Below are 22,526 nucleotides of genomic sequence, written 5' to 3'. Positions count from 1 at the left end.
GGCAGCCATGGTGGCAGAGGATGCCAGGCCCTGCCCAGGGTCCATCGTGGGGATGCAGTGTCACAGATGCAGTGTCACAGTGCCATGTGCAGCGTCCCTGCGCATCCCGCAGGCCTGCTGGCGTGGGGCAGCTGCAGGGAATGGAGCCCATCCAAGAGCATCATACATATTTTAAAGACTTATAGTCCCCCAGCAAGCCCGAGGGGGTTGTGCAGCTGTCACTGCCAGGCTGGGCTGGAGTCACAAGCCACAGAGATGTGCTGGTGTCCCTTTTCTTGCAGGTCGTCTTGCAAAGCCAGCACAGCAGGGACTCTGTGGAGGAGCTGTGGAGGTGACACTGATGCAGCTTCCTTGGTTTCATGCAGAACACCAGCACTTGGGGTGTTTCTGGAGCTGGGAAACATTCCCATGCTGTGGTTTCAGGAGCTTATAGATGACTTGGAAAGGAAAAGCATCTTGGCATCAGCAATAAGAAAAGAAATAAATGGAAGGCTTTTCTGTTCCCAGTCTTTCCTGGGAAGACTGTCATGAAAACCCTGCTCTGGGAAGAGCTGTCACTGCCATCACCCCCTCCACATGATCTAGGACCTTCTGGTTCCAGTCCCTGTGTGTGACTAAGGGAGATACAATGGAATTCCTGGATGTTTGGGTTGGAAAGGACCTTAAAGTAGATAAGGTTGTGTTGGGTCATAGGTTGGACCTGATGATCTGAAAGGTCTTTTCCAACCTAGTTCTTTCTGTGATTCAGTGTTTCAGTAAAAACCACCCCCCACCATGGGCAGGGACACCCTCCACTGGACCAGACTGCTCCAAGCCTGCCCAAACTGGCCTTGGATATTTCCAGGGATCCAGGGGCAGTCACAGCTATTCCTCAGTCATGCTGTGCCGGCTCCTTGCTCTTGGCACCAAAACCCAGGCTGAGGTTCTGCCTCATCCAGAATCGTGGCAAAACTGCCGTTGGCTCTGGAGTGGCCAGGAGGGTCAGACAAACATATGTGGGCTGTCCTGTGATCTTTGTTTGAAAGGACTTGGGAAGGTGTTGGAGCTCCTGAGGAGCAGAGAGAGCCCTTGAGCCCTGGGGAGCATCACCCCCCTTTAGCAGACCTGTCCCACCCCTTGTGTTCATGCAGAATGACTCCAGTGGCCCAGCCAGGATTTTGAAGCTGGGGAGATGTCATGAGTTACTGGAGGAGGCATCTGGTGGTGGTTCCAAAGCTCCTTCCCTGCCATCTGCGGGTGCAGGATCCAGCTCTTGCCAATTCCTTTGCTGAACAGTGAAGCAAATGCGCGGGGAATCATTATTCATGCAGATGATCCTCACAATTCAATAGAGGTAATTAGGAGAATGATGGAGGAAATTAGCACTTTCTGTGGGTTTATTAATATTAATAAAATGATTCCACAGTTAAAAATAATAATAATAATATTCATAAAATAAATACATAACTGCAGAAGAGCTCTGCCCAGCTACTAAACACCAGGCTGCTCCAGGCAGGAATCAACAAGCAGCTGGAATCAGTCTGCTGGCTTCTTGCCCCCTCTAAAGATGGAATCATAGAAGTCAGAATCAATTGAGGCATATTTGGGGTAATTTCTCATTTCCAACATTTATCGTCCACATTAGGGAAAGGAGCTGAAGCTCAGCAAATCCTTAAGGCTTTGAGAAGTTGAGGGGCTTTAGTGTGCCAATGGTCTTGAAAATAGGATGTTTTCTGAGAACTGCTGATGGGACAAGGGTGAGGGCTTCAACATGAAAAAGGGCAGGGATAGATGGGATATTGGGAAGGAATTCTTCCTTGTGAAGGCAGTGAGGCCCTGTTACAGGTTTCCCTGTGGCTGCTCCATCCCTGGAAGTGTCCAAGGCCAGGTTGGACAGGGCTTGGATAACCTGGGGTAGTGAAAGGTGTCCCTCCCCATGGCAAGGGTTGGAACAAGATGAGCTTTGAGGTCCCTACCAACCCAAACCATTCTGTGATGATCCTCTGGTTCTGTGACTGAGGCATATTTGGGGTCATCTCTTGTTTGCCACTTTTATCTTCCACATTAGGGAGAAGAGCTGAAGCTCAGAAGATCTTCAAGGCTTTGGAAAATTGAGTGGCTGGTCTTTAACATGCCAATGCTCTTAGAACCAGGATGTTTTCTGAGCCCTGTCTCTGATTCCTGTTGTCCTCTTGCTTCTTCCCCTGCTGTGTACTGCTCCTAGCAGGAAAAGCATGCTCACATCTCCACTTGCCATGGAGTTGGTGTAACATGGCTATGGGTACCCATTTCCAGATTGCTCTCTCTGTTGTGTTTCCCATTCCCATTCCTGTTGATCCCAGCAGAGGACCATGGATCTCTGCCCACCCTGTCCTGTGTACCCTCAGGAATGCTTTTCAGCTTCTGTGCTGATGGTGTGCTAGATGTGCCTCAGGATTTGGGGGAGGTTATTTGCACAGGGTGAGGAGATTATCAAATTAAAGACAGCACAGAGTGCTATTAATGAAAATACATGACAAATGTATTTAAACATGTAAAAATTTAATTAGAATTTTTATTGTCTTGCTAGAAGTGCTTTCTGAAACCCTCTTCTTTCTGTGGACACCAAGGCTGCTTCATTTTCTTGCATGCTAAAGGAGGGTTTGGGGTGAAGAAGGGAATAATTGTACCAAATGGCTTCTGAAGAAGGCAACAGGACTTTTCCTTTGGATGCTGGGTGTGGCACGTGCCCTGGCTGGACCCATGGGAATGCCTGTCTAGGCTTGAATTTTAGAAGGGCATTAATGGGGTTTTGCAGGATCAAAACATTTAATGGCCTGGGAGGCACTCCTGGGGAGCTTCAGTGTCATACTGAGGATGTTGCTGAACTCTGAAGACAGCAGCAGGCTGTCAGGAAGGGCAGGAAAAATCCCAGATGGGCTGATGGACTTGTGGCTCCTCCATCCATGGGAGATGTGCAAGCCCAAAAAACTTACGGGAAGAGCAAAGAGAAGGAGCTCAGAGCCTCATGGAGCTCCCAGGCTGGGTGCTCCCTGCCCTCTCCTCCTCAGAACACCTCTGATCTCCCTGCTTGGAGCATGGGGAGCAGCTCTGCTTGTTTTGACTCTGCAGGGAGCTGGGAATTGGCCAGGAACAGCTCTCCTGGCTGACCCGACTGTGCTGGCGCTCCCGAGCTGGGGATGCCAGTCTGGTGGGTGGTGCCAATTCCCAGAGCCTTCTCCTGCTGTCTTTATTAAATGGGAAAAGATCAGAGCGGTTGAACCCTTTGCTTTAATGAGAGATTGCATTATATTAAACGGTAATTGCAAAAAAATCAGTTTCTATAATTAAAAGGAGACCTCACAGCCAGGCATGGAGGTTTTCTGCAGCTCCAAAGATCTCCATCTTCAGCATCTTAGTGCTGGGGATCTTCATGTTCTCCGAGTTTTTGGGTTGCTTATGGTCAGCAAGAGCCAGGATGGGGACTGGGGTGGGATTCCCTGTCCCATCCCCTCGGGAGCCATGCCCAGGGCTGTATATCCTGCACTCCAGTGGCAGAGCTGGTGAGGGGAGGCAATTATTTCCATTCCAGAGGAATTTGCAGGGATGGCAGTTTTAAGGAGGGGGAGAAAGCAACCCTACCTCCCAACTTGTAAATTAAGCAGATCTGGTTGGGAACTGTCACCGCAGGAGAAGAAATATGAAACCTCTGGGGTCATGTATGCAGAGTAATTTTTCTGACTGTAACTCTACTTAAAAGTAAGGATATGATGAAAATGCTTAGAGCATTTTAAATGGACCCAACAGAGATCTGCTTCAGCTCCAGTGAAGTCTGTGCAGACTTTTTTGGGTGTTGGCTTACTCTAAACTAGCTAACACCAGAGTTCAGTGCGTGACTGAGGAATAAATTGGTTCCTTCTCCTTATTAACTGAAAATACTCTCAGATGGAGGAGAAAGAACAGCCTTATTTTAATATTTTGGTGGGATTTAAGGCATGAGAGCAAGGAGGTTGGTAATGTTGAGGAGAGGCACTGGGGTGCTTGCTCCCCACCTTGGGTCAGGGTTCTCCACACAGGACTCAGGATGGATCAGGTCTCCAAGTGATGGAAACCTCCCAGGGGTGAAGCTGACCTTGAAAAGCATCAAGAATGTCTGTGTGTCTGTCAGGCTCACTGGCCATGTGAGGGAATACATGACAAGGCTCGTTTTAGGGAGTGGAAGAAAAATCCCTCCACAGAAGCTCAAAATGTGAGCCCAGATGAGCCTCCCCTGGGAGTCAGTGAAGGCACTTCCAGTCCCAATTCTGCTCCCAAGGTTTTCCCTCTCTCTCTAAAGTGGCCGAGCAAAGCCAGCCTGGTGAACCCTGTCAGAGGAGCCCTTGGAAAGGAGCTGTGACCCTGAAGCTGTGCATGGTTGGTGTGTTGGATTCTGGGACATGCTGCATTCAGGGAGTTCATTGAGGGGGAAGAGCAGGAGACATGCACCATGACCTCTCCCTGCCATTCAAGCCTTGGGAATGGCAGGGTTTTCCTCCCAATTCTGAATTTGAATTCCCAATTCTAAAGACCCCACTTGGCTCTGCTCTGCTCCAGCCCCATCAGTGAGACATTTGAAGGCTGGTGTGTGTTGGTTTCTGACAGGTGGAAAAATGAGTGTGCCAAGGCAGAGGCAGGAGGATCCCAGGGGATGGTGAGCAGAGTGATGGCTGCTTTGCTCCTTGGTGCACCCTTTGTGAAGTTTATGGAACCATTTGAGACACAAGAGTGTCCCAAAGTGTGCTGCTGCAAGGTGCAAACAAAGGGAGGAGAGAGGATTCGGGGCTCACCTCAGAGCAGTGAGCTCCCTCTGGGTGGGGGTGCTCCCACCTGCCTTGGCCATTCCCTGGGGAGCAGGATGGCTGAAACAGACACACCATCCCAGCAGCAAATGCAATTCCCTTGGGCTTGATTGGAAGGGTGCAGCCAGGGCAGGGTGTTCTCCATTGGGAAGTGGCTCAGTGCAGAGCCAGGCTGGCCAGGTGGCCTCGGGACAGCTCCTCCTGCTCTGGGGTCAGACATCCCCTTCCAGGGAAGGTTTTTAAGCACCCAGATTGCAGTAGGCAGATACAGGGAATCTGCTGCTTTTCTGCTTGCTTAGGAGCATAAGGAATGCTCCAGATTATCACCCCAGAAGGAATTAATAGAGCTGGGTTTGCTGGCTGATTGAAGACTGGGCAGCTGTGAGTGCATTCCTGTAGGTATCCATGAAATGTAGCCTACAGATGTTCAGGATTGAGGTGTCATAGGAGGAGATCTGGATGGAGAGGAGAGTAACAGCCAGCCCAGCTTTTCCTCCTCCCCCATCTCCCTTCTTGCCTCCCCTGGATTTCTGTGGTGTGAGATTTTTCACCCTGTGCACTGGAAACAATATCTTGGAGCAGCTTTGGAGCCATTTGTTTTCCCTTTAATTGGCTAGTGGGGAGAAAATAACGAAGGGAAGTCATGCAGGGGAAGTTCTCATCGGTGCCATTTTTGGCAACAGAGTCACAACATCCTAAATTTATTTATTTAATTGCATTATTAAAAGTATAAATAAAAATAAATCCAGGAGAGCAGCCGGATCTATACTTTGCATCTCTAAAATAGAACCATAAATGCCAAGGAGCACTGGGGGAATGATTTATTAGCCTGTTATCGTGAGTGACTGGGACGCTTTCGATGGAGTCCTTGCTAATTTCTAACAGCTGCATTAAATCACAGATGCTATCAGCTATTATAAAATAATCACCCAGAGCTCTGTGAACCAGCACGAGCCCAGGGTCAGTGCTGGAGCCCTGGATTTGTTTCACATCTCAGCCCCTCCGTTTCCTGTGAGGGTGGGAAATAAATAGGGCTTGTAGCGGCCTCATTTTATCATCCAGGAGTTGACAATAAATAAAAACCTCTATAAAACTTTTTTCTAAAAGGAGTTTCGACCAGAATTTGCAATGAGAGGAAACCTGATTTTGTGCTGTGTGATGTCAGGACTCCAGGGTCCTGTTTCTAGTTCAGAAAGGGAGCTGAGTTTGCTGATTTATGGGGCAGAGGGAGGATTTCAAGGGTTTGGCTGCAGACAGGGCTGCAAGGAAGGGAGCAGGTCCTGGCAGTAAGAAACGTCTGTCAGCTCCTCTGCCTTTGCTCCTCGCTGCTCTTTCAGACGAGTCACTTAAATTTCCCTGCAGCTCGACTGCCTTCCTCTCGTTTGACAAATAACGTGTGTGTTTATGTGCCTGGGCTCCGGAGGGGGTTAATACTTGGCCTGGAAATCTCTTTAGAAGTGCCAATTTGTAGCGACAGAGAAACAACAATGAATAGAAGAGCCTGCGAGGACCAGGAGAAGCGAGCGAGCGGCTGCTTATCAGGATGGTGGCTCACAGAGCCAGCTGCAATAGCAGGGGTAGTTGTAAAGGGTGAAGGAGATGGGAAGGAAAAAAAAAACCCAAAACCACAAATAAATAAAAATAAAGCAGTTAGGAAGAAAATGCCTCCCATCTGCAACACTCGTATTTTTCTTGACAGTTTTGCTTTATGTTAGAGCAGCTGCTTAACATGACAAACGCGGGCTTTAATAACAAGGAGCCAGAGGAGATGCAGGGATGGAGCTCTCTGGCTCATCCTGCTCTTCCAAGCTCTTCCTTGGGTGTGAACAGCCTGGGGCAGGCTCACCCTGATGTCCTGCACCACCTTGTTCAGCTTGGGAAGATCAGTTTGGACCCAGTGCCTGCTGTTTCGGGAACAGTCGTGGTTTTGAAGTGCTGTGTCCTTGTTTGAGTTGGTGGGGTTAGAGGGGGTTTCAGGAAGAAGGAGCCTCAGGGTTGTTTGTTTGTGGAGCAGCAGCTCCTGGTGACTACCTAGGCTGCTCCAAGCCATGTGTCCACGGGGAACAATACTTTGGAGGGACCTGGGGCCTCCAGGATAGCTGTGGGTAGCTCTCTTATTTCCCCAGAGGTATTTGGGTTCCTTTGTCTTTTCCTACCTTGTCATTCTCTCTGCAAAATGGGATAGTGGCTTTGCAGCTTGCAGGTTGTTTCCTTCCTGCGGTATCGGGGATTGTCGGATTGTCAGCAGCCTGGAGATAGCAGGGATTGCTGACAGCAAGCAGAACTCAGTCAGAGCTGTGCACAGAAACCTTGCTCAGCCTTTGAAACCGCAGTCAAACCCTCCCCCAAGGTTATTCTTCCTCATAAAATGCTCTTAGTTTTGTTTGCTGCAAACCTAGATTTTAATCCCAGCATCCAGGCAGAGCTGGGCTTTGAGGAGAATTGGGTTGGAGTCAGAAGTGAATGGCTGAGGCCAGGCTGACTGAAACAGATGAATTAAAGCTGACCTAGGAAGATGGAGATGTTCCCATCCACACCCCGGCTGTGCCACTTGCATATTTATCTCATTGAGCCCGATACCACTGGGAATAAATCAGCAGTGAGACATGCAGGGAGCAGCTCTGCTGCCTCTGAGAGCAGAGACCTGCACCAGCATTTACCCACAGCTCCCATCAAACTCCCAGGGAAGTTTTCCGAAGCCTGCAGGAACCCAGAGCCTTCCCTCACCTAATGGTTTTCTCCCCCTCACTTCAGCCCTTAGAAGCAGGAATTTCAAAGTTGAAAAAACATCACCTGCACTGGCCACAGAGGGGAAGACTGAAAATACTGAGAATTTTTATTTCTCCTGGGACCTGCAGCATGAGCAGCCCAGGTAGTTCAGACAGGCTGAGAACAAGTGTTCAGACCTTTACCTGCATAACACGACTGCCAAACCTGCCCAGCAGTGCCTGGAGACAAGGGGAGTGTGGAGGGTGAGGAGTGGGAGCAGGGAAATTTCCTCCCCAGTTCTGCAGATCCCACCCAGCTCCCTGAAGCTCCCAGGCCTCCTGCCTCTGCCCCTTCCAGCAGCAGCACAGGCAGGATCCGAGGGCTCCCAGGAGCTGCCCCAGCAGTGAGATGTTCTGGAGGCTGGTTTGTGTTGGTTGGTTTGGGAGAGGGGTGTGTGTGTAGGTGTGAAAATCCCAGAGTGGTTTGGGTTGGAAGGGACTCTCAAGGTAATACAGTCCCACCCCCTGCCATGGGCAGGGACACCTTCCACTATCCCAGGGTTCTCCAAACTCTGTCTAAGCTGGCCTGGAGCACCCCAGGAATGGGGCAGCCACAGCTTCTCTGGGAGGCATTGAGTGGCTGCCCTGGGTGGTGGTGAGAGCCCCGGGGACATTTGGGATTGTCTTGCCCAAGCTGGGAGGACCATGTTGGAGGGGATGAGGGTACGTGGTGGGCAGAGGAACACAGGCGCTGCACTTCAGGGCTGCAAGGCACAAGCCATTCCTTCAGGGGAATACAAGTTTTCAAGGCCCAGTTTATCTCTGTGGAATCAGTCAGGCATGTTTTTTCTCTTTATCTTGAAATCTTGCTGGTCTGGCTGCTCTGCTGATGTAAAAGATTTGGTTTGGGCAGACAAGCCCTGAGTCTGAGCAGGGCTCCAGGGTGTGCAGTCCCTCACCTGTGTATCACACGAGGATGGATTTGCTGGAGGAACACCTGGTCCTGCTGCCCCCAACCACGGGAGTTGGTGGTGCCAGCCCAGCCATCTCCATGAGCAGAGAGGTTCTGGTGCCATCCAGGTGTGAAAAAGAGCAGCACAGCGAGAAGGATGGGAAGTCAGGATTTTCCTTTTTCTCACCTGTGCTGGGGATGCCGTTTGGAGCCTCCCAGGACAGCCCAGAGCTGGTGTTTCCCTCTTCCAGCACAGAGTGTAGGTGGCACAGCTGCTCTCTGATCATTCCTGCATCTCTGTATTCTGTAAATAAGCCCCGAGGCTACGCGATGGCTTCGTGTTTAGAAACAGGATAAACAGGGCAATGTGATATCTATTTATTTGTTCTTTTATTAATTCAGTGCAGAGCTCACAGAACACTTTGTGAGTGTCTATGAAATGAGCCTTGAAATGTTCTCAGGAGAAGGGAGAAGCATTCCTGCTCCACTTGGCGGGTGAGGGAAGCTGAGGGTTCCTGAGTATCCATGGCCAGGGTGAGACCGTGGTAGATGGATCCCAGATCCTGCTTTCCATTTCCAGTCTGTAATGGCTGGTAGGGTTCAAATGCATATTTCATGCCCAGGCTGTGCTCCAGAGCCCTTTTTCTGGTGTTTTTCCTACTTCTGGACCAATTTGGGAATGTGATTGTGCCTCCACACCTTGTCCTAGGGAGGGGTCATTAGGTACTAATGATGGAAAAACCTGTTAAACACAGACTGCCCCAAGGAGCTGTGGCTGCCCCATCCCTGGAGGTGTCCAAGGCCAGGCTGGACAGGCCTTGGGGCACCCTGGTGTATGGGAAGGTGTCCCTGCCCATGGCAGAGGTGGGACTGGATATCCTATGAGGTCCCTTATGGGGCATTCACATCTTCTCTGGAAATGACCAGCGCCTCTCACCCTCACATCCTAATATCCAATTATCTCACCCTTCCTAATATCCAATTGAAACATGCCCTCTGTCAGGTCAAAGCCATTCCCCCTTGTCCTGTCTGCTCCCCAGGGATGTGGGAAATTTGGGACAGGGCTCCTGGAAGCATCTCTTTGGCAGAGACTGGGCACTGTGATGGGTTTTTGTTGTGCTGTTTGGTTGGGTTTTGTTTTTTTCCAAGACAATGTCCTTGGTGAGGCAGCTTGAACTTTGGCTGCTTTGATATGGAAATGTTTTGGCAATGAAGCAAAATGTCACATGTCTGTAATGCCCCCCCCCCATCCCTTCCCTCTAAAGTTGGATTTTCAGGGAAAGAGACTGCACAGGAGTTGAAAATTTGCCCAAATGCACTAAATACCATCAGAAATGGCAACAAAAAAAAATCTTGGCATCACAGAGAAAATCTTAACATTTTGCTTTTCTTAGAAAAAAAATTAAAAAATAACCCCTAAATCATCTTGGATGGTTGTCAGAAATGCTTCAGGAAAATTAAATCAGTGTTTTTCAAGCTTTTGGGGTGATGTTGTGATGGTTCTGCTGCCCCTGGGTGTCCCAGCCCCTCCGAGCTTTGCTTGAGCAGCACCGGGTGTTCTCAGAGCTGGTGTTTTTTATTCCTTTAATGTTTGGTGAGAGGAGGAGGCTGCTTTAACTGCTCCAGGTGGGTGTCTGTGGAGCTGCCTCCGTTTTGGATTTCATTTGTCAGGTTTACACACCCTTTAAACGTGCCATATGCCGGGGTTCAGCCGGGGATTGCAGCTGAGCATTAAGTGTGGAGTAATCCCATTAAAATCCCCAGGGATTGCTGTGGGTCCTGCTCAACCACGACCTGCCTTCCCACGCTGTAATCCTGACTCCAGGCTGGGTCTGTGTGGCCTTGGGGGGGGATTTTGTGGAAGAGGGAAGGATTTCTGTGTGAATTTAGGGCACAAGGATGGGGTTGGAGGGTCTACCTGGGCACTGACTGCTAAACCAACCCTGAGCCAGTTGTAAATGAGGAGCCTGAGCCTCCAGTCTGGATTTTCTGCCCTTGGAGCTCAAGCACCACGATCAATGTGAAGAACAAGTCGCATTTTTTTCCCACAATTACCTCAGCAGGTTGTTTAATTTTTTTTTCTTTTGCTGAATTTGTGCGATAAAACGCATTAAATGTAACAGCACGGAAAATAAAAGTTCCGTTTGCAGAGAGAGCCTGATTTAGTCTGAAGATAAAACAAGATAAAACAACTGGAAAAATTAAGTGGGATAAATAAATTCTGCTGGGAAGAGGTGAAAGAAGGGGAGGTGTGTGTGTGGCAGTGGCCTGGCAGTGGTCAGTGCAGCTGTGGATCCCATTCCCAAGGCTTCCACCTGGGAAAGGGGTGATGCTTTGCTTTGTACCCCTTCCAAAAACTGGTGGGTGCTCAGTTTTGTCCCAGGACAGTGAGATGTGATTCTCCCTGAATGGGGAGGGTGTGTATTCCTCCTGCCTGCGCTCGTGCTGTCTCTTTTGGGTGAAGAAATGAGAATATTCAGCAGCAAATGGGAAAAGCACAAAGCGAGGCTGTGGGGTGTGGGGGAAGAGGTGTTGGGATGGATTGCCAAATATGCCAGGGAAAAATTAGCAGCTGCAAGTGTGCAAGAGAAAGGTGGAGAAGAAAAGGGGCAGAGACAGATGGAGAGAAGGAGGGAGAGAAAGAGGAGGTGGGAGGAGAGGGAGGAGGGGATAATAGTGTGGAAAGAAATTAGTTAAAAATCTTATAGCCCCGAGCCCAGACTCCATCTGGAGGGTGCAGGGTACCGAGGCACAGCTCCACATTCCCCATGGAGGTGTCACATATGTCTTGGCCAGGTAGGGTGGCCAAGATGCTCAGGATTAGAAATTCCCCATGCCCCAGGAAAGAGATGCCTTAAAAGAGCCCAATTTTGTGAAAAAAGTGCCCGTGGCTGTCTGCCAGCTGGGGACCAGAGAGGAGCTGTTGTTGTTGAAAATCTTGTCTGGGGCTTCCAGAGGGAGATCTGGAGAACTTCCACTTCCACCCGTGCTGGAGGGTGAATCCCTGGGAGCAAAGATTGCTCTTTGATTAAACAAGCACAAGGCCTCCAAGGGCTGCTCTTCCCTACAGCTCTGCCGGGTTTTTGCTTTCCTGGGTGCAGCATTAACCCCTTCTGTTTTGAACAAGGCTGAATGGCTGAGAGACAGCAAAGTTCATCTCAGAGAAAGAGAAAAAAAAGGAAAAAAATATTCTTTCCCATTATCTTTGTTTTTAGATGGAATTTCCTTTGCCTGCTGAGGACAGTGACAAGAACATGGTTTGTTGTGCCCACTGAGGGAAAAGCTGCTCTCCTAGGGTGAAGCACAGCTCTGTGGTACAGCTGTGTCCATGTTTCCTAGCATTCCCCTACCCAGGCAGGTTTAAAAGGAGTGAGAAATGGTCCTTGGATCTCTTGTGGAAGAGGCAGTGTCCCAAAGGAGGAGGTGGCACTAGCTGGCCAAGTGTGCGGTGTCCCAGTGGTACTGCAGTCACTCCATCCCTCCCTGCACTGATCCCAAGGGAGCTGGACTCACTCCCTGCTGCACAGTGAGCATTTCAGTGTGCCCTGAGCTGCGTGGAGAAAAGGGAAATCATCTGGGAGCAGGAATGAGGCTGGGGAATGAAACCCAGCATGTCCATGCACAGGTCCCAGTGGCTGCAGGATGCTTCCCAGTATGATGCTGGAGCAGAGCTGTGGCTGAGCTGCCTCACGGCCCCCAGGCTCTGGTCCCTCACTAATTACTTCCAGGCCTGTACTCCTGACATTTGCAAGCTCCTGATTAGAGCAACGAGGGAGAAATCTCGGAGGGAGAGGGAGGCTAAACTGCACCACTAATAAAAGCTGAGATTGACAATGGGCTGGGAGGCGACAGCCGGGAAGGTGCAGGGACTCGTCCTTGCCGGCTCAGTTTCTTCCTGAGCCTCTGGGATGATGAGAGAAGGTCAGGGCTTGTTAACGTCACCGTGAGGAGCAGGATCCGCCACTGCCATATGCCTGGTGCCCCCAGGGCCCGTGCCAGCCTTGAGTCCCTCTCAGCCAGGCGATATTTTTAGCCACGGACCTGAACTGAAGCCACCGTGTACAACCTCAGGTCTGCAACTGTCTCAGTGCAAAAGTGCCTCTGCCTCTGTGTCTGCTGACTTTGTGCTTCATGCAGATTTTGCAGCCCCCTGGATTTCAAGTTTTTTCCCCTTGCCCTTTTCTCTCCCACGTCCTATCTCACTCCCTACATCTGATGGCAGTGCAGTCACTGTGGAGGTACCGTTAACCCCAGCAGTGGGACTGGCACATATTTGTGATGGAGTGGCCCAGAATACCAAATCAGGAGAGGCTGCTCTGGTTCCCTGGGTGTCCACAGTGGCCTCTGGGATGAGCGTGGTTGAGCCACGTCTCCTGCAGTCTCCTGCACAGCCATTCCAGGCTGTTGGGTCCCTACCCAGTTACATAAATATGGATCACATTCATTTCCCAGCCCTCTCCCTCTCCCTTCCTTGATGCCCCATATCCCCTTACCTGTCTGTAGCAGCCACTTTAGTTCTCTCTCTGTCCATTTATTGCCTGCCTTTGCATCTGTTCATGGATCCATGGCTCTCCAGCCTCCTCAGAGTCTCTTTGTGAGGCAGACAGGCTTTTTCCCCTATAAATCTTCCCTCTCCTGGATTGCTCTGGCTCTGGCAGGCTTTGTGCTACACACGCTCTACATCTACAGCATCTATCCCAAGGGGTAAACACCATTTCACCCAGCAGAGCTTGTGGTCCCTTCAGCGTCCTTGTCCCCCGGAGCTAATCCTGCAGCTGGGTGAGGCTCAGCAGTGCCCGTGCTCTCACTGCTAGGGGCTGCCATGGGTTTGTGCTGGCTCCTGCTGCTCCCTTCCCTTCCAGCAGGCACGGCTCCTCCGTGCCAGAGTGGAGCAGCTCAGGAAGGAGTGGAGTGTCCTTCCTCTCCCATCCTCCCCCCACAAAGAATCCCTGGCATGGGAGCAGCCAAACTGCACATTCAGGGTTAAGGCAACTTCTCAGCAGCTGAAGAGCTTTTTGATGGAAAACTCAGCCCTGCTTTTTCTCTGTGCTTCCCTGGGCTCCCAGGCTGCCCTATTTACCCAGGCTGCAGCGAGCATCCCTCTGGTGCTGGAGTTGCTGCTGGGTGCCAACACACATCTCTGCAGTGCCAGCCCGTGGCTCGTGGCTGTTTAGGGTCACTGAGTCCCACTGCCACATACAAAGAACCTGCTCTGCTGAAAATTGGGCTTGGGATCACTGAAAACCCCTTGCAAAACCCCTTTATCAGTTCTAACAGCTGTGTTTGGGTCTCTGGATGAGGTTGGGGTCCTGAATTAGCTGAAGCTCCTTTGTTGGTGGTTATTTCCCTCCTCCAGCCCCTGGAAGGGACAGGTTCCCTGGGTTACATCAGCAGAGGAGGCAGATGTCCTTTGGAGGAAGGCACCCAGCCAAGGTCCAGCCTGGCTTGGGCTGAGGAGCTGTGTGAGGAACACTGGCAGTGCAGGGTTAGTTTTCTGTCTGTGGGCACACACAGGTGTGTCTGGATGGTCACCAAGGTCTTGGTGCCTTCAGCTGCTCTTTGAGGAGATAAATGGTGGTCTGTGGTTGTCTCCAAAGGAGGAAATTTGTTGAAATTTATTGTTGATGCTCTGCTGTGGGTGGCAGGGTTGGAAGCCCTTGGGCTTCCTCATTCAAGGATCTCAGTTTCAGGAAGCAGGGACAGGACAGGAGATGCTCTGGAGCTGTCTTATACCATCTCATGGGGAAAGGACGTGGGGACAGGACCGTGTTTCTCACAGGGAGAGAGAACGGGAGCCAGTTCCCCACAGGGAGATGCATCAACAGGTGGAGGGAGGGAAAGATACTGCGGTGAGCGAGGGTTTGGGCAACCTGCTGCTGTTGAGGGCAAGCTCGGGGGTGCGTGGCGTGAGAAAAGCCCCCTCTGCAGCGGGGTTGAGGCGGGTGAAGGGTTGGGGGTCCCTCGGCTGGTGGCAGCCCCGCTCCCTGTGCGGGAGCGCGGTGCAGAGGGGGTTAATGTGCGTGTCCTCCTGCGCATCCCGCCCCGCTGCCGCCCGCCCGCCCGCCCGTGTGCGGGGCTCGGGCCGTGCGGGAGCCGAGGCGCCGGGCAGCGCTGGAGCCGCTGCCATGACAACCCCGGGGATGCTGCCGGCCGGGGCCGGGGTGCTGCTGTCGCCGCCGCCCCCCCGCATCCCCCCCGCACCTCTGCGCGCCTGAGCCGCAGCCGGAGCAGCCACCGGTCCCGCGGGGGCTCCGAGACCCTCTGGACACAGCCGAGGAACATCGGGGACATCGCCTGCAGCTCCGCGGGGAAGTTTCCTTCTTGCGACAGAACCGGGATTTTGGGGAGCTTTATTGGGATTTTAATTTTTTTTTGTATTTTTTTTAAAATTCTCCTTTCTCTCTGTGATTTAAACAAAAGCTCAAGAGCCGGAGAACAGCCCAGCCCCGGCCCGCTGTGTGCCCCCGGCGCCGATGCCGCCCTCCCCTTCCTTTCACAGACACTCACGTTTCCTCCGTGGGTTATAAACTTTTGATGCCAGATCTCCGCAGCGCCTGCCCAGCTGCAGCTGAAAGTAGCGTCTCCAGCAGCCACACATCTGTGACCTTCATCTCGTGCTCCGCACCTTCTCTCCTCCTCTTCCTCCTCCTCCCCCCGGCCCTCCCGTCCTCCTCCCTCGCCCGAGGACAGCGGGACTCCCTCCGATGCCGCTCGGCAGGCTCAGCGCTCGCAGCCAGCCTTGCCGGGGGCTCTCCTGATCTCCGTGGAGCTCCGCAGCGCTCGCCCCGGTGGTTTTGCTCCCCCCCATCCCTCCTCTCCACCCACCCCTTCCCCCTTTTCGCCTTGTCGGGTGTGTTTTTTGCCTGTTGGAAAAGTCCCCGCTGCCCAGGATGGGGGTCGGTGGGTGCTTGGCCCTGCCCTGGAGGTGCCTGGTCGTCCTCTGTCTCAGGCTGCTCTTCCTTGTGCCCGCAGGAGTGCCCGTGCGCAGCGGAGATGCCACCTTCCCCAAAGCCATGGACAACGTGACAGTGCGGCAAGGGGAGAGCGCCACGCTCAGGTAGGAGCAGCTGGACGGGGGCTTGGGGGGGTCGGGGGGTCCTGCTTGCGGCTTTGGGGGATGCTCTGTGCCCGGCGGGGCTGCCGGAGGGTCCTGGGACCAGCTGGAGACTTTGCACGTGTCCCAGGGGCTTGTCCCCGTGGTGGCAGGGGACACTCCGGGTGGCAGCTTGTCCCCGTCGTGGTGGGGTCACCCCGTGCGAGCGGTTTTGGAGGGACGGATGCGCCGGTGCTTTTCGGGCTGCAGCGCGGGGCTGGCAACCTCCTGGGGGGGCTGCGGGTGCCAGACGAGGAGACGGCGCAGGGGTTTAGGTGGCAGACAGTGAGTTAGTGCTGCCTGAAAATCCCAAAGTTGTGCCTGCGTGGGAGGGGAGGGGGGTCCGTGCTCCCGGCACCGGTGCCAGCCTGCGCTGCCAGCGGCTTTCCAGGGCTGCGATGCCTCCGAGGTGTCAGTGTTTTCCTCGATCGCTTTATAGTCTCTGCACGAATCCGTTAATATCAAATCAATCTTTTACTCCAGGGGTGCATCTTATGAATTCTGATGGATGCTTTCCCTTACGCTGTTTGCTGTAGGAGAAACACAGGCGGCTGATATGCAGATGGGTCACTCCAGTGCCGCACAGCCCAGCCGAGCATCCCTTTCATTCCCTGAATGAGTTACAGGTGTACGCGGTGCTGTGCCCAGGTAGCACAGCAGCTCTCCACAGGCATCGCGGCCAGAGGAGCAGCCCAGCCTTTTTTTGGAGGGCAGTGGGGCGGCAGTGGGGCTTTGGGTCGTGCTGTGCGTGCTTCAGGCAGCCCCGGGAGGACCCGAGCCGGTTAATCCGGGAGCTGTAGGACTGGGGGAAGGAGCTCGGGGGTGGTGGGACGTGAGCGTGTGGAGCAAGAGAGCCTGGAGGAGTTTGTCTGCTTTTCCTGCACCAGCGAGCAGCGTGTGCCCCGCACCCGAGGCTGGCGGCTCCCTCGCTCAGACCCGGAGGAACAGGGCTGCAGCAGAGAGCAGCTGCTCTTCCCAAAGCCAGGCACGGGGATGGCACAAGCAGAGCCTGGCACGCTCTCCGTGAGCAGCCGAGCCGGCACAGAGCTGAGGAGCTGCTGCTGCTTTGAGCATAGGGAGCTGTGCTCACCTGGGCGGCCGGGCGGGTTGCCGTGCCTGAGGTGGGCTTTGTAGGGGAAGTGTTTGGTGGTTTTGGGAATCAGGCTCTGGCTGAGGCTCTGTGGGCTCCGTGCTGTGGTGGGAAGTGTTGGTTGCCTGTCTGCCCTCTTCCCACCATGCTCACTGCCAGACTTTGGGATGTTGTCCCTTTTCCTGCCCGCTGGGACACGCTTGTCATCAGCCCGTGTTCCTGGGGGCTGTGGCACAGCTGGAGAGCAGAGGGCTGTCTCCCTGTGCTCTCCCTAATTGAACTGCAATGATGATTAACCTGAGCTGTGTGAGCAAGGCGGTTTAAAGAAGGACGGTCCCCCAGAGGGGTGCCTTTGGCCCTGGTGCTCTTTTCCTCGCTGTTGGAACTTGTCTCTGCAGTGAAGTGTGGCTCTGGGGCTCTCGGAGGTGATGCTGGTCAGAGCAGGATGGGTGGCTGTGCCTGCTCTCTGGGGAACCCCTGCACGTCCAGCTGAGCCTGCTGCCAGCAGAGGGCTGACTTGGATCTCTGTTTTTATTTTTTTTTTTTTAATTTCTTGTCGTCTGTCCCCTTTTCTGTGCTGTTTGCAGGAAGGGATGTTTATGAAGCAGCCTTGGGTGGGAGACTTTAGCCTTCCTATAAGAAACTCTGCATCTCCCAAGTGCTGACATTTAGGGGAAGCCCGTGCCCCAAAAGTGCCTGGTTTTATCCATTTCCCCCTTGGCATCTGCTCCTACCCAGGCTCTCCAGGGCATCTTTTCCATGCTCTTACCCCCCCCCCCTTCTCCTCCTCAAGTCCAGCTTTCCCCTGCTGCAGGCAGGTTTCTGCCTCCAGCTCCCATTTGCTCCCAGTCTGCTCCATCTTTTCCTGCACTGCTGTTTCCCAGTGGTCCTTCTTTTCCCTCCTCTCCCTGTTTCCCTGCTGCTGTACCTCTGCAGCCTCTGGGTGGCAAGCAGTTTTCCATCTTTCCTTGGGATCTGGAGATGGGCAGGGAATTGCACACAGCAAGCCAAAGAGGTGGCATCCGTGGGGGGGTTGAAGGCAGGAGGACAAAGGTGCAGCATCTTGAGGATGGGGCTGATGTTTATTTGCAAGCTGTGATTTCCTATGAAGATCCAGGCAGGGAAAAGTGCCCTGTGAAGTCTTTCCCAGTGAGTGGTGTTCTTGCTAAATGGTGTTTTCTCCTGTGCACCCACAGGAGGAGGTGGTGGTGTCCTCTGCTGTCCTCCCTGCAAGTGGCACTTTTCTTGGGGCTCAGACCAAGGAACTGGGCTTGGAAAAAGTGAGAGCTGTAATTCCAGTGTGTAGCTCTTGCAGAATTAGCCCCAGTCCTGCTAGGTCTGGGTGGCCAGGTCCTCTCCCTCATCCTGGTGGTGAGATGGGCAGAGCCTGCAAATCTCCTTGGCTCCTGCAGGGTTGGTGGAAGCTCTTTGCTTTCCAAGATCAGCCCTTTAACCACCCCTTGCATTGCAGAAAGGAGCTGGGAGAGCAAGTGGACCTATGTGAAAGTGGTGGAGGAAACCTGGATGCTTTTCAGGCTGCTTGTGGGTTTCCTGTATTGGATTTTGGGTGCTTCCATTTCCAGCTCTCCACCCTTTTTCCGAGGGAGGCTTAGCATAATCCTTGCAGAAACTCAGGCTCCATCTACAGGCAACTTGCAGGTCATCTTAGATCAGCAACAAATAATTTCCGTTTTAAGCAGAGATTGTTGGTAATTCACTCCTTTTTATTGTAAGAACAAACAATTCCCATAATAGTCAGTCACCTTTCCTCTCCTGAGAACTAAAGGCAGTATGGAAATTCTCTGTGCACGGTTAAAAATCAAACCAAACTGCCTGATTCAGGAACACAAAGCTCAGGTGTTGAGATGGCAGGAGTACCTGATGTTACCCACCAGTCTGGGACATGCAACAGAGCAAGGAGCCCACTGGGAGCCACCAGGGATGGTGGAGATGGTCACTTTTTAATCTCAGCTGGGATTTGATGTGGGAACAAGGATTAAGTTCCTTCTTTTGGGAAGAGTGCCATTGAGTCTTGGCTTTCTCCACGTGCAGCTCGTTGGATGTACATCCTAGGGTTGCTGTGGGAGCATCACTGGCAGGTCATGGTTGGCCAATCCCCATGGGTTGATCCTGCCTGGAGACTTTGGCTGGGTTTTATCCCAGCTGCATCAGTGGTGGAAGCATCTCCATGAGCCAGAGGGGAAGTTGTGGCAAACATTCCCACAGTGTGAAAATGGGGATGGAAATGGGATCGTCCCGCTGTGCCGCCAGCAAACCGACCTTTACAGCAGCCATCAGTACAGTTCATAAAGACATCAACCACCAGCTGCTCAAAATTTCAAGGCTTTATAGTTTTATCTGTATTTAAGAAATATTGTTGGGCTTTTTTTTTAAGGGAGAGAGTGCATTTTAGAGGTTGGAATGATTAGCTGGGAGATGGGGTGTGCTGAGTTTTCTCCATGGCTGTCAGCACAGGGACACCAGGACTTAAGGAGGCCCCTCTGCACTCAGACTCAGTTTCCCCATCTGTAAAATGACCCAACAGCAGTGGTTTATCAGTGATGATTACAGTACTCATAAAATACTCATTAGGGTACTCGTAGGTGATGTTAAGGCAGGTACAACTAGGTTTTTTCCAAACTAAATAATACAGAGCTGCTTTATCTCTGTATATAAGGGCAAATTTTCAAGTCAAATCCCCTGGGCTTGTCTGCTTCTGGTGAACCCATGGCCTCTCCTACTGCCTGTCCATGGAGGAGACCAAGAAGTCAGGCTAGCTTTGGTCATGCACATCCCAGACTCTGTGCCTGGCTGTATTCTGTCAATTAGCAAGTGTGAGAACAATTCCAATTAAAAATAAAAAGCCCAAATAAAACATCATGAGATGCTGTTCTTCCATTTATTTTTGCAATTATGGTTTTAATTATTTCTGACAATGCTGCTTTGATTCTTCTTTTTTTCTTTTGGTGTAATAACCTACCGCAGTCTATTTTCCAGCACGCAACAAGACCTCAGTAAAATACAACCAGCAGGAGCAGGAGACAGGACCACAGTCTCCAGGCATAGGTCTGGGAAGTCAGGAAATCACTTTTTTTTTGGCCTCTTTTACAGTCAAACCGCTGATATTCTGTGTACCTACCTGTTAATGGGGGTTCTGACACTCACCTGTCGCCCTGCAGCAGCAGCCACAGACTGGCAGAGAAAAGAAGCGTTAATGCATCCACATCTCTGCTGTTAAATCCTTGCTGGGGAGCAGGAAGAGAGTCACTGCTCTTTGTGTGCAAATGCTAAAAGCGTGGGGATTAGCGCAGAGCAGATTAGTGAGGACTTGCTCCATTGCTGCCCCTTCCTTCCCCCCCCCTCCTACCCAAAAACTTTTCTGGAGCAGCTAAATATATACCTGCCGTTTCCAAGGTAGAGCTCGCTGCATGGCGGAGCTGTAATTGGCGACTCAGGGAAATTACAGCCATGGATTCTGGCATTTGGATCCTCCTGGCTGGCATAATAATTTCTCCCTAGGTAGCTGGTATTTAACTTGTCTTATCTGCTCCTGATAGTTGTAATTACAGTGCCCGCTAATTTCACTGTAATATTGCAGCCACTGGAAAGGTGGTTGGAGAAAGGTCAGGGGGTTGCAGGAGGGCTCCTTCCTCCCCAGCCTGCTGCACCAGTGATGCTGCCAAAATGCAGATGCTGAGCCCGTGGAGCTGGTACCCTGGCTGTGCCCCTTCCCACCTTGGTGGGGCTGGAGCAGCCTCACAGCCCCTGCCATGCCGTTGTCCTTGTTGGCATCAGTGAAGGAACGTGCTGGAGGGAGCTTTAAGTCCTGGTGTCTTTTTCTGCCGGTCAAATATTGGTCTTCAGCTCATATCAGGGCTGGCTGGTTTGTGTGAGGTCACTTCTTGGGTTGTGCAGTGAGAGGCTGGTTGTCACTCATGTTGGTTGGTCCTGGGGGAGGTTGATATTCCTTGTGGTTCATTGTCCCTAAGGTTGGTTGTTCCTGAGACAGGTGTTCCCTGCAGTTGGTTGTCCCTGTGGCTGATTGTCCCTGAGATTGGTTGTTCTGAGCTTATTTTCCCTGAGGTTGGTGTTCCTTGTGGTTCATTGTCCCTGAGGCTGGTTGTTCCCTGCAGCTTGTTGCCCTCAACACTGGTTGTCCCTGAGGCTGGTTGTTCCTAGGCTGGTTGTCCCTGATGTTGGCTGTCCCTGAGGCTGGTGCTCCCTGTGGTTCATTCTCCCTGAGTCTGGTGTTCCCTGCAGCTCGTGTCCCCAGCACTGGTTGTCCTTACTCCAAGAGCACTGTCCTGCTGTGCAAGGGGAAGATTCAAGTCTGGCTTTGAGGAGATTCAGGGGTGGCTTTGGGGAATTCACCTTAAGCAAGCAAGGCTCAGGCTGCTGCCTGTGCCAGCCCTTCTCCTGCTGAGCCAGCACCAGGCAGGTTTTATGTGGGTGTAGGGCTGGGCTCGGTGTCAGAGTGCTGGGGAGTCCTGCTGACACAGGCTGGAACCACAGCACTGGGGGTTTGCTGCAGAAAATGCTGGATTTGAGAGCACAGCAAGCTGGTGGGGCTCTGCAGAGGGAGGAGGGGACCCTCACTGTCACATCTCCCAGGGCCAGGATTCAAACCCTGGGAAGATCCTCTTGTCTAGTGAAAAATCCCCACCCCCCACGCTAAGTTTTTAAGCTCCACTAGGCAGAAATATTTCCAAGTGGTGATATTTACCTCCTGGGGATGAGACTGAACTGTTGGTAATCCTGCACTATAGGGTACAGAGATCTTTTTGCAAGGATAATAAACTCCCTGGTAATAGCTGTCCTTCCCCTGGATCACGCACACTCCTCCAGGAGCTCAGGGCTTTGTTTCTGGAACAGGATTAGGTGTTAACGCTGCAAAACCAAGCGGGGGCACAGTGGCTGTCTTTCACATTCCTGCTTTCCAAAGAGTTTCTCTGTTCCCCTGACTGTTCTCACAGTTTGCCTCCTCCTTGCATTCCTCAGCCCTAAACCACGGATGCTTTTTACAACAGCTGGACATATTGTTTTAAGTGATAATCTTTAGATACTGCAGCCTAGCAGACAGTTCATAAGAAATATCTGATTCAGTGACTATCACTTCTTCCTCTGTCCTTGTGAGCAGCCTTTGAGGGTTAGGATGTGCTGGTTTTTCTTCTTTTTTTTTTTTTAATGAGAAAAATAATTTCCCCACAGCCCCTGTCAACAATTTTTACCCTGTAATGGGTTGTTTACTGCAGGTTGGATTTGATATGTAGGTCTTGTCTTTCCCGACAGAACCCTTCAAGGTCGGCTCTTCAGTGCAAAACACTCACATTTTATATTTCTGTTTTCCTATGAATATTTCCCAAGATTTGCTTAAAATGAGTTGTTTCCATGACTATGCTCACTTGATGGACTTGTTCCTTGGGATACAAATGGGTCTCCAAGTCTGATTTTCTGTGTAGGGGGAGGATAATGAGAACAACATCTGTTGTGGTGTAAGCTGTAAATTTAAGATTTTTTTCTCATCCTATAAAAGATAAGCAAATTGTGCTGATGCTGATGAGGTACTTTGTGCCATCTCCAGTGCTGATGGGTTCAGAGTGGGGGCACTTGAGGACATGTCACACATCTTGCTTTCTCTTCTCTTGGTGTGCCAGGGCTTGTGTGTGGTGTTGCCTCCAGGCTGGAGCTGGAGAGAAGAGGAATGGGACTCCAGAAGGGAGAAAGTGGAAGAAGAGAAAGAAAAGTTGGGAAGGGGGAAAGAAAAATGTCAGGTGGAAGAAGGCAGTGGGTAAAGGTAAAGCCAGGGCATTGCAAAGGGTGCACCAAAGAAAAATCCACGACTGGTAACTCTCAGTGTGTGAAGTTCAGCTTTGAGGGATGAGCTCCT

The 22,526-nt window shown here is 51.8% G+C and overlaps 1 protein-coding gene across 7 annotated transcripts in view; it reads left to right on the top strand.

Moving 5' to 3' along the window:
- The window catches only part of LOC103823631 (opioid-binding protein/cell adhesion molecule homolog), a 297,711-nt gene that overhangs the window by 174,669 nt on the left and 100,516 nt on the right, over positions 1-22,526 (top strand). For 2 of the 7 annotated variants that reach the window (XM_050983613.1, XM_050983612.1), the window contains exon 2: positions 15,429-15,513. In XM_050983613.1, the coding sequence (XP_050839570.1) occupies positions 15,429-15,513 (85 nt within the window). Of the gene's footprint in view, positions 1-14,972; positions 15,514-22,526 lie in introns of those variants that run through there. The other 5 variants (XR_007779486.1, XR_007779485.1, XM_018923765.3 and 2 more) reach the window with 4 other exon arrangements.

This window comes from Serinus canaria, chromosome 24 (genome assembly GCF_022539315.1).
Source record: "Serinus canaria isolate serCan28SL12 chromosome 24, serCan2020, whole genome shotgun sequence".
NCBI lineage: Eukaryota > Metazoa > Chordata > Aves > Passeriformes > Fringillidae > Serinus > Serinus canaria.
The sequence above is the reverse complement of the archived record's forward strand: the minus strand, read 5'-3'. Positions and strand labels throughout refer to the sequence as shown.